The 12093-nt window shown below is 35.2% G+C and overlaps 1 protein-coding gene across 1 annotated transcript in view; it reads left to right on the top strand.

Annotated features, from left to right (window-relative positions):
* KCNH8 (potassium voltage-gated channel subfamily H member 8) overlaps window positions 1–12093 on the top strand; it is a gene marked incomplete at both ends in the record, with an annotated part of 235425 nt that overhangs the window by 201256 nt on the left and 22076 nt on the right. Inside the window, one exon of the mRNA XM_081346252.1 lies at window positions 10967–11005. Coding sequence (XP_081202378.1) covers window positions 10967–11005 — 39 coding nt within the window. The remainder of the gene's footprint in view (window positions 1–10966; window positions 11006–12093) is intronic.

Genomic DNA, 12093 nt, shown 5'->3' with positions numbered 1-12093 from the left:
TAAGGGGTCTGCAATTCCAATAAAACCCAGTAGCCAGAAAAGATTAAAAAGTAGGTTTTGGGAAGTGAAGAGATTTGTTCGAATCAAAATTGGCTTCTTGCTTTTCTTTCAGTTAAGCTGTACACTGCACCCCCAGAGTCTTAAGGATTTCTCTGAAAGACTCAAGAAATATTGTAACTAGTTTTTAATAGTAAGTTAGAGACTATATAAGCCATGGATTTTAGGAATCAGCTACACTCTGTTATATTTTTATAGCAATAGGATGAAATGTGTCAGAGAATACAATAATATTTTGAGCATCTCAGCGCCAGCTCTTGAATTACCCTGTAATAGATGGCAACTTCTATAAAAGTTTCAGTCATTGTCACTCCAATAACTTCAAAATATGGAATTTTGTAGGCAGGGAGATGATGTGATGATTTCCTTCAGTTCCATCACCCCATCCTACTCCCAATAATCCTAACAAATGGAAAAATTACATCATCTTCTTGATGAATGAACTTTATTATCAAAGTATAACATGTATACAGTGAGATTGGCTGAGCCTCCCTTCGTGCCCCCCAACCACAACTCACAGTGACAACAATCCCACCATCTTGTTACACCATTGCACAACACACCGGCCTTGCAAGTCAATCATACATAGAATTAGTTCTCGTTCAGGAGCCTGACAGCCCATGGATAGAAGCTGTTTTTCAGCCTGTTGGTGTGGATGGCTATACTTCTATATCTCCTACCCAATGGTAGGAGAGTAAAGAGGTACCGACCAGGGTGTGAGTCATCCCTGAGAATTTTCCTCACTCTTCCAAGGCAGCAAGCCCTGACAATGTCATCCAGTGGTGTCAGGGGACAGCCCACGATGTTTTGTGCTATGCTCACCACCCTCTGTAATATCTTCCTATCGGCAGCTGTCAGGCCAGCATAGCAAACCACAATACAATGTGAGAGGACGCTCTCTATAGTAGACTGGTAGAAGAAGGTCATTAGTCGTTGTTCTTCCCTGTTCTTGAACTAAATCTCAATTTTAACATTCAACATGACAAGCAGTAATAAACCATTGTTATAAAATTATAGGGAACCCATATCCTCCTAATGCTGATGAAACACAAATCCTAACAGACTTAATTAGCATGGCCTATGCTGAGGAATGCTGGAAATTATAGTTTAGCAAGTTCTGTAAATTCATGTTCTTCCCAGGCTTGGAGAACTTATGAGCTGTTCCCAGGTAATTGAAAGACAGACGTATGCTTTACAGGTTACTTATTGTAAACCAGGATAGCAAGTAATGTTTGTCACTAGTCAGGTTAAATTTGTTGTGAAATCAAACTTGAAATAAGCTAGTCATATTAGATATGTAGATATGAAAGAGCAAAATTACATCAAGTATTACTCTCTCTGCTGATCTTTAATTGGATTTTTTATATTTGTTTTCCAATCATATAGATTTGATCAGAACAAATTTGCATAAGCTAATTGGCTAAATCTAAATCCCACTGCTTCATATATTTCAATCTGATAGTAGTAGGCTGATTTAGAGAAACTAGCCAGACTGCAGCTGAAAATAGGTTGAAGAAGGTGGGACTACTCTCTAGAACCAGTTGCAGGGGTATCTATTGGGTATGGACAAAAACGTAAGATGGCGACCAAAATAGTATGATTGAAGCTCCACTTAATGTTTATGTACATCACATGTGCAACACCATAAAAATAGGCAGAATTTTAATTTCACTGTCATGGCCACCATCTTGACTACTATATTTTGTGACATTCCTACTCTTACTTGTTACAATTTGCATCACACAACATTTTAATAAAGTCAATATATGAACAATATGCGCATGTTTTTATGCTTCCCAGGATTTTTCTCATGGAAAGTTTGAATCATGGAATTATTTTAATTGGTCTTCATAATTTTCAGTCCCTTCAAACAAATGGGTCCTTGCATTGTGACAAAAATGGAACTACCAGATGACCTAACCTTATCTGCCAGTTATATTTTAAAAAGATTTGTGCATAAAATAATTTCCTTTTTAAAAAATAAATATTAAATATGTTAAGCTGATTTGGAAGAAGCAGATTCAAAAAAGAAGTTATAAGAGAAAAAAGAATATACCGTAAGCACAAAGTAAATAGACATGAGATGTATAAGTTATTATTAAATTAAGTACAAATTCTCAGAATAATGATATATGAGTTCTACATATTTAAATATCTTAAATCATTTTAGAATTAGTGATCATTATTAAAACTGAGTTAGTGTACACATTATCGTTGGCAGTAATTAGTGCAATATAAAATGTAAATTAAAGTGAAAATTTACAGTCATACCTAATCCATACAAACTGTACTCTTGTTTAACAAGTCATCTACAACTTAAATGTTAAAACTTAAGTAAAAAATTTCAGATACAGTACAAGCCAATATCTAGAATTAGAGCACCAAATAGTTTCCATGTTGAATTAAATTCTGTATCAGATGTAGTGTCCAAATATAATACAATAATCTTTGAAAGGACAGAAAATACAGAACAAGCCAATTTCAGCCTCTTTACCTTTTGCTGAAAAGGGAAGGGAAGGGAAAGGGAAAGAAAGAAGGAAGGAAGGGAAGGAAGGAAGGAAGGAAGGAAGGAAGGAAGGAAGGAAGGAAGGAAGGAATTTAATTTAATAATTTAATAATTTAATTTGTATACCGCCCTTCTCCTGAAGGACTCAGGGCGGTGAACAGGGCAATACATAATAAAAAACAGAATACAAAAATTAAAAAGTGATTAAACCATTATGCCCGTAATAATTAATACATATTAAAAATTAAAACTAATTATAAAAACCCAACCCCATCCCGTCAGACCAGGCCAGCTTGTTCAAAAAAGAAGGTTTTGAGATCGCGCTGGAAGGAGCGAAGGTCGGGGGCCATCCGGAGCTCGACCGGTGAGCGGTTCCAAAGGTCTGGTGCGCCCACAGAGAACGCTCTCCCCCTGGGGGCCACCAATCGGCATTCTTTGATCGGAGGCACCCTGAGGAGGCCCTCTCTGTGGGAGCGCACTGGACGGAGGGAAGTTGACGCCGGCCGCAGGTGTTGCCGTAGGTAATCCGTAGGTAATCCAGACCCATGCCATGAAGGGCTTTGTAAGTCATCACTAACACCTTGAACCTCACCCGGAGAGCAACCGGTAGCCAATGCAGGAAGGAAGGAACAGAAGGAAGGGAAGAGTAGGAAGGAACGAACTAATACACTCCCTTCCCAGCCCACACCATCTGTCTGTGCACTCCTCCAGCCTAAAGTGTCGCTGTACACCTTCTGTAACCTGCACAATACCTTTTACATACTTTCAAAAAAAACAAAGGGACAAGATTAAATATATTGTTCTTAATAAATGCTTTTGGGCTTTTCCATCCACATTAAATTATTAAATATAAGTGGCCTTTCAACATTGTCCACTGACTTTTTCTGCCCATAATTGTGGTGGAGAATTTGTCTGAATTCTCCTAAACATTGTAATAGAAAAGCCATATTAGTCTAGGGAGACAAAATAAATCTGGTAGTAGTGCCTCTCAGATTAACAACTACTATTATCCCATTTAATGAAATCTGTTACTCTGAAAAGGTGTCCGTAGGCTCTTTTAATTGCAGATGAAGAAGAAATAATCCAGCATTTTCTCAAGGACAGTCTCCCATTAATGATACTAGACTGCTACTAAAAGAGCTCAGTGGAATAAGTTTCTTCATTATATTTCTCCAAGAGTGGGAAGCAAGAGGTTCTGCAGATGATTGAAGAGATGACTGTACAATTAAAGAAAGTACATTCACCTACACTGTGCAAGAAGGCTATATTCCACCCATGAGAATTTCTCTGAAATGTTCTCCTTTGAAAGAAAGGATTTCTAAAGCAAATTGCTTTTCATTAAACTGAATGAGAACTGTTAAACGGAATACAGGAGAAATGATTTTTAATACATGTTATTCTGTTTATTTATTTATTTTTCATTAAGAGCTTCCAACCTCTAGATGAAAAAAATGAAGGATGGCAAAATAAATGATTAGACTATGTTTAAGCCTTTGACAAAAATTTAAATAAGTTTGGAAAGCATGCATTGTTGACTATTCCTGAATATGAAATTTGCTAATTACCTGGAAACCTACTGTTTTGCTGACAGTAACCTTGAATTAATTAGTTAGAAGACACCAGGTGAAATTAATAAAATATTCCAAGAAATATAATTATTACACTTTATCCTATCGCTCCTAGTTGTAATTTATATCTTAACACCTAGCACCATAGCATTCTGAGTGACTCACAGATTTCAAATGCCACTCCACAAGTATTAATGAAGCCCCAAAGGATGATGAAAACCTTGGGGAAGGCATTACTCCTTTGCCTTCAGTTCAAATGGATACTATCAATATATGTCACTCTGTGGTGGAATAGAGGGCTTACTTGGATAAGTAGAAATCTACATCTGTGGATTGGATGCTTATTCAGAGTGATATTTGAAAAATGGGACTGTATGTCATGTACTGCTTCCCCTGCCCTGACATTTGAAGTAGAAACAATTAGTATTAGTGTGGAGCTGAACTTTATTGCATTTTATTTCATTTTTTTCCATTTTGATGTTGAAAAGAATTGTTGGAAAGAAGAGGTAAACCTTATGGGAAGTTTCAGTTATTTAATTGATCTGGACATTATGTATGCTGTGTTGCTTGCATTTTAATGTTGCATCTTGTCAGCCACCCATATTGCTGCAACCTATGCATTTAATGAAGAAATAAGGAAAATTCTCACGGGTGGAAAGGATTCTGGCCTTTATTTGAGTGATGAAATGACCAAGGGATTTGATATGCACTCTGTCTTTCATTCTATTATCTTCTCTCCAGCAATCTGAGAATCCTCAACTTATCACACTTCAGTTAATTCCTGAGGGAACACATCAAAAAGAAACTCCTCTCTGGGATGCTTTCCCTGGAGTGTTCTCAAACCAGAAAGGGGTGGTAGTGGTTAAAGAGGCTACAAAGCATTCAAGACATTGTTGAAGGGATGGGGGGGAACAGCTACAACCACTAACTTTGAAAGAATTTCCATTGTTCATGTCTGTAACCAAAACTGGAGAAAAATATGAGGTACATTTGTACAACCAGGAATTGGCTGAAAATTCTAGGATTTGTCATTTGAAAGTTATTAAATGGGAGAAGAATGAGACAGACGTTGCAAAATTATACAGTGTGTGATCCCATGACAGTAAGAAGTCTTTCTGGGTTGAAGAGTGATTTCACCTATGCTAGGTAACCATTGTGGACAAAATGCAGTAAATTGGTAAATAGCTGATATCAAATTACGGTTCCGTAACTGCATAAATGTCTTTTCCTTGTGGCAGCACATGTTTAACATGTTTCCTAGGAAGAACTAGAAAAGGAACAGAAAAACTTGTCTTTGGCATGCAAAAGTTTAAAGAGGATAATTAAGCAAAGTCAGTGGATGATGTCATGATTTATTTCAGGATATTCCAAGTCCTGTCTTACACTGTTACCTGTTTTAGCCATGGAATGTATATGTAGTTGGAGAACTGCAAAAATTAGGTGTTTTTTTTTAAAAAAAAAACTATAGTACTTAAAATTTATTTCATTCACATCTTTATATAAATGACATAACTTTAAATATCTAAGTCATAGACCATCTCTTTTACATTAATATCTCTAGTTTTAATGTACACTTTGGCCACTTTCTCTATAAGTTTTGATTGTGAACATGCTATGGAGTGGGGAAATAATTACTTCTTTACTTGCTTTAATTCTATCTCCAGTAGCAATAAAAAGGGTTTATTGAATAATCAATAATTGACTGAATTTCAGAAACAAATAAACCACACTTTGCATTCATGTATTACAGATGGGTCACACCATACATTAGATTGGGTTGGGAATAGGATTAAGGATTGGGTAGTTGGCAAGTCAACATGTTGTGAAAAGTTATCTGTTATTTAATTGTTTGAATTAGGCCATTATGTATAACTGTAATATAGCTAGCAATTGCTTTTGTCAAACAGATTTAGGATTAGTTTGTTTCATGAACCTAGTTAGCTTGCTTCATGAACCTAGGCTAAACACAAGTTTGGAATCTTTTAACCACACTTCATTTACAACTGACTCTGCACTTCTTAGCATACAATGACTTCCAGACACACAAGAATAGATTCCCACAATAACTTCCAGAAACAAGAATAGATTTTGGCTTTCAGCCGAAAGACATCAAGCTAAAACAGCTGCCACCTGGGTTTTGTCCCATCCTGTCGGATGCAAAGAATCAGAACCATTTGTAAAGATGTAGCATAGAAAATGTGTTCAAGCTCATACATAAGAATCTGGTCAACTAAAATTTGTGTCAGATAGGAATCAATGGCATTCAGGTGAGGTTGGACTTGGAGTACTTGTGGTAAAGCAATGACTCTAAGATGATGATGTGCTTAACTCTGCCAACCCAGTTCTGCCTGCTCCTCTTCTACACATTCCCTCTTGTGGGTCTGTGGTGACACTATCCTTATTCCTTTCACAATGACCCCCATCCTGCCCAAGCTATCGATCATTTGTTATCTGTTAAAAAGTAAATCAGAAATGACTATTTGCCAACTACCACAAGATTGGTGGGGTGCTTAAAAGGTGATTGCACTTATACACATGGAAATGCCATCAGTTTCCTTGATGTTTTGCTTCCGAGCCACTACTAGATAAATAATGATTTACATTGATTTATGCTAGACATGCCTTGACTTTTGATAGAAAGTTGGTCTTTGGATTAGCACAGTATATGAATATTTCAAACTACCTTGTGTTTAGTAAAATACATCCATTTAGGAATTCAACATTTAGTGTGCAACATATTTGAGAATGCAAGAAATTTATCAGAAATATTTATCATGGGTAGTTAACATTGTCCAACGTACCTGAGAATGAGGGGCAGGCTATTTGGCCAATTTCTGTCCCATTTAATTTAATTAGCGATTTGAATTGCAAAAATCACTGACCAGATATTTGGGAATTTTTGAACTGATACATTATTTTTTTTTATTAAAAGGCACATACTAGATTAATACTGAAACTTTGCTGCTGATTGAAATAGTGACAGAATTTTGGTATATTAGTTTTAGTTTTTCAAACAGTCTGAATTTCCTCTTTCATTCAACTCATTTTCTAGGATTATGATTGAAGCATCTGATTATAAAGCTTAACTAGAGGGTGGTGGTGTACGTGCATGTATGTGTGTTATTTGTGTGTGTGTGAGGAAATCCACAAGCTTACAAAGCTGCTTATCTATGTTTTAAAAACATGGTACCCGAGAGCCTATAATGCACAGAGCCAGCATACTTTCAGAAAGAAAAACTTATCTTAGGTCCAAAAGTCATTTTTTGTTGTTTTTGCTGTTTTGTATTGTAATGCAGTTCTGTACTACAGGCACTGCTATCACAAAATTAACTGCAGTATACCAAAAGCCTTAAGTGAATTGCAGCACACAATAAGAAGGGAGGGAGGGAGGGAGGGAGGGAGGGAGGGAAGAGGGTTGTACAACTAAAGAGCAAGGGAGAAAGCTTAGTTGGCATGTAATAAATGTCCCCAAATGTCTAGGGAATCATTAAATTGCTTTCCTATTTTAAAAAGCTACAAGCTTTAATTTTCAGATTATGGCAGGATAGTTTATTTTACTGAAAGTAACTATGCTCGTGGATTAAACATGATGATTTCCAAATGGGTGGAAGCAAGCTGCAGTCAAGCAAAAACCTCCACTCTGTTTAAAAGATAACCTTTAAAACAATATAAATGAAGTTTCTATCATTTTTAGTGCTGAAAGCAGAATTGGAGGACCGTCACCTGAATAAAGTCTAACTGTCTCCATCTCACTGAGACTGTTTTGTCAAAGTGTTGCTCTTTGATAGCTGTGTCGTCTGTAACATTGAGCTGTAATTTGCATGAGGCTTGTTTATGTCTGTGCAGAACAGCCACAAGATTGAGTCTGGCCTGTCCCATGTTTGTCCATAGAATGCTGATATTCCTACAAAAGGAAGAAACACAGTTTTTACAATGGTTTGATTGATTAATTAAGTGCCATCCAGGTGTTGCTCACTGTTAGCAACCACACTGATAGATTTTTCTCCATGATAATCTCTACCTAACTTAGTCTTTCAGGTCTTCAAATGAAGCATTCATTGCCACTATAACTGTATCCATTCAACTGGCTGCTGGCCATCCTCTTCTTCTCTTAGATCTACATTTATCAGCTTTGGCAGTTCTGGTAGTAATTGTTGTAGCTGACTTCTCTTTCCACAACTATTGCATATGTTTCAGCAGAAATGCTGGCTGGAACAGAAACTGTGTCTTGCTTTATCTCAGGAGCAGCAAAATAGTGACCTTGGGGGCCAACTTGCTCAAGACACCCCTAGTAAACATCTTCAAAAACAAAATTTTATTTAAAAGTAAATGTATTTGAGAAACCAGGGAGATTAGAGAAAAAACATGTTAACAGAAGAGAGCTAATGAGACTATATATATATATATATATATATATATATATATATATATATATATATATATATATATATATATATATATATATATATATATATATATATATATATATATATATATATATATATATATATATATATATATATATATATATATGGACACTGAAGAAGGAATTCTCAGTCTTGATTGAAGCACTGACTTATCCAGGAGTTAAATGTCCATGAGTTCACCCATTTATGAGAAATGAAGGGTTATCTGGGGGCATTGGAAGCACACCAATCACCTTTTCTAGATAAATGCTTATGCAAAAACAAAAAGTGCACAAGAAAAAAAAGATGTTCTAAAACTAAGAGAGGGTACAACAATATCTCCAAACCTTTAATTGTCCAATTATGCTTTCATAATCTGATTTACACTTCACTATAAAATATAATCATCAACTGAAATATGAAAGAAACTGCATTTTGTTTCTTTTTAAATTTACATGGTTTTCTTCCCTAATACTAGGGGAGCAGCTGGAGTGAGGCATCAGCTTTGTGTTATCTTGCCCATTGGAAAGCATAACAAAGCAACAGAATAGAACAGAAGCTACAGTACAGAGAGCAAGCTGATGAAGTAAAAAATTAAAATTCAGAAGGTGCTCGACTGGGAAATTGTCTTGAGAATATTATATTCAATTATTGACTTTAGTTACATTAACAATTCTAACTCACCTAAGAGGTCCTTCAGATTGTATATCTCTCAATAGAATGCAAGTGAGGGATTTACATATTTCATTTTTTAAAAGCACTCTTTACTACTTTAAGAAAAAATGGAGAGGTGAGCACGTATGAGTCATTAAGCTTTTAGGTGATACAGAAATCCCTTGTCATATGCTCCTATAATTTCCATTACCCCACAGGGGGGGGAAATCTCCAGGTACAATGCGTATGGCATTTGATCTACATACTATTAGCAAGGTTCACAAACAAAAATGGTTGCAGCTTTTTTTTAAAAAAATATTAAGCATAGTAGCATACCAATTTAAATATAAGTCTCATTGTAAGGCTAAATTTTATTTGTGCATACTTGCAAATGTCATATAAACATGCAGAACACAGAGCAAAGAATTCAGTATATATTCTAGGTGGTAGTTCACAAATCCTTCTTTAACGTTTAATTTAAAATGTGACATGGTGGCCTATTAGGCTGAACAATGCTCTTAATATACTTCAAAACTTAAAAACACAGGAAAATCCAAAGTAATAAAAGTCAAGGATAAAGATAAGACATCTGCTTTCCAATAACTGAATCAATAACAATACAGTTGTAGTCAAAACTATAAGTTATCTAATACAAAGCAGAAATCTAGGAGAAATTCATGGAAAGTCAATGATTCTTGGCAGTTTTCTTGAAGGCTTGGCATTTTCAGTTTCAAGTACATTTCAGGGATGCATTTGGCAGAAGCCAGTACCAAAAAAATTAAAAAAAAGGTTTCCTTCTTCAAACTCAGGGTGTGGATTGCTCCTCAGAAGCTACTTAATGCATAATTTAAAATATAAATCATCCTGTAAGTGTTCATATGCCATATTCTATCCCAGTGAGATTTTCCAAACCATAAAGACAGCACTGCAGGAATACGGCATGCATGTCACAAATGGAAGTATATGAATGAATAGGTAGTTTAGTGGTCTTAGCTTATTTCCAAACATATTTTCTCTAGTTCTTACCAATTTAAGATCTGGATTTGCTTGATATCTATCAGATCCATTTTTGAAAAGTTTATTTATGAGCAAGTGCCATCAACATGAACAAGAAAATTTCTTCAACAACATAGTTCACCTGAGCAGTTCCCAAGAAATAAGCAATAGGAACTCCTGTGTGTAAAATCATAACATATCTGGGTTAATTCATAGAATTAAATCAAAGACATTTTGCTGCCTGAAATAAAGACCATGATGATATGTCTCTTCAATCCATGAAAAAGGCATAGATCAGAAAAGAATTTGAATTGTACTTCAATGATTGCAGTTGTATTTCACTGTACCTCAGTACTAGGAAATTGTTTAGTGGACAAAGGGCGGCTAAATACTACATACAACTCATATATTTAGTGGACACAGGGAAGATGTCCACTTCATTCTGCTAAACAAATACCAGATCAAGTTCTATCTCATTTCTTCACCATTTCACTTCACTAAAAAAGTACTTCAAGATGAGTGTAAGATCTCTCTATACATTCACCATAAATAAAACCCTTTAAACAAAAAAAGCTTTGGTATAAATTGCAAGTCCATTACTTTTTTAGTTTTTCACTTTCTACAAAACTATTTTGTTAATGTCAGAAAGAAAGTTGAAAGGCTATCTCATATCTGATATGAGACTTCCCTTTTACATCATGCTCTAAAATTCATTCTGGAAACCACTCATGTGTGCAAATTCTGGTATTCGCTATTTCCTCTATCTGTTGTTCTTTCAGGTAATCACCAGATTATCAAACAAGTCTTTCATCTGTCAGGTATGGATGTCCACTTTTAATATGAGAATACCTATATAATTTAATCCCAAGCAAAAAATGGATACCATTTTCGGGATCTGCCAGGAACTGAATTTTTAAAAAGACCCTTATCTTTAACTGGTGTAATTAAGCTGGCATGGATAAGCTTGTGAATCTGCATGTCCCATTGCTACCCCTCCCATTTGAAATCTAAAGCTTGCATGTTTGCCTGTTAATATATGTGGACATATTTTGATATACAAAATCTTTTTAATTGAAAGTCTGTCTCATTTCACAATACTATGTGGTTATTTGCCTGTTGATTCTAATGTTTATCCTTTGCATTTTCTATGGCTGTCAAATCTGAAGTATTAGGTTTTCCAGGCTTCCTAAGCAAGGTATTCTTAATATCATATTAAATCAAAATATCAAGTTCAGCATCTTGATTGCATCAAGAAAAAAAAGAACTAATTAAAATTTACAACATATGACAAACATGGTATTATAAACATAGCTGAAAATATGCCAAATGGCTTTTTACTCACAGGACTGATTGTATTAAGGTAGCCTAGACTGAAGATAATTTTTAAATGATCTGACTAATAGTTAAAAAAATAAATTAAAATAAGTAAATGTTTCCTTCCATGCAGGAGTTTTTGTATAATTTCCCAGATGGGTCCTAGAAAACATTTTATGATTTTCTGTATGTAGGCTGTATTTCAAACTGTATTTCTATAGGTTCAATCAAAAAGAGAAGTGTTATCTAATCTGGAATGGTGCTTTCCATCCATAGACAAAACCCCATATTTTAGTACATATAACAAACACAAATGAGTATCTTGACCCTAAATCCTAAATATAGTATTAGGATTAAATAATGAGGGTAATCAGATCTGGGCTGCAAAATTCCAGATAACCACCCCAGATGGCAGCAAATGACTAGAATTCCTATCTCTTCTACTGTCTTTTAATGATTGCTTGTCTTACTGCAGCTCAGATTCTGAAGCCTTAGTATATTACTAATCACCCAGTGATTAAAAAAAGAAAGACATTCAGTGCATAGAAGTAGCAAAAGCTGCATATCATTGAATGACATTATCAGTCCTCCT

Source organism: Vipera berus, assembly GCF_964194415.1.
Source record: "Vipera berus genome assembly, chromosome: Z".
Classification (NCBI taxonomy): Eukaryota; Metazoa; Chordata; class Lepidosauria; order Squamata; family Viperidae; genus Vipera; species Vipera berus.
The sequence above is the reverse complement of the archived record's forward strand: the minus strand, read 5'-3'. Positions and strand labels throughout refer to the sequence as shown.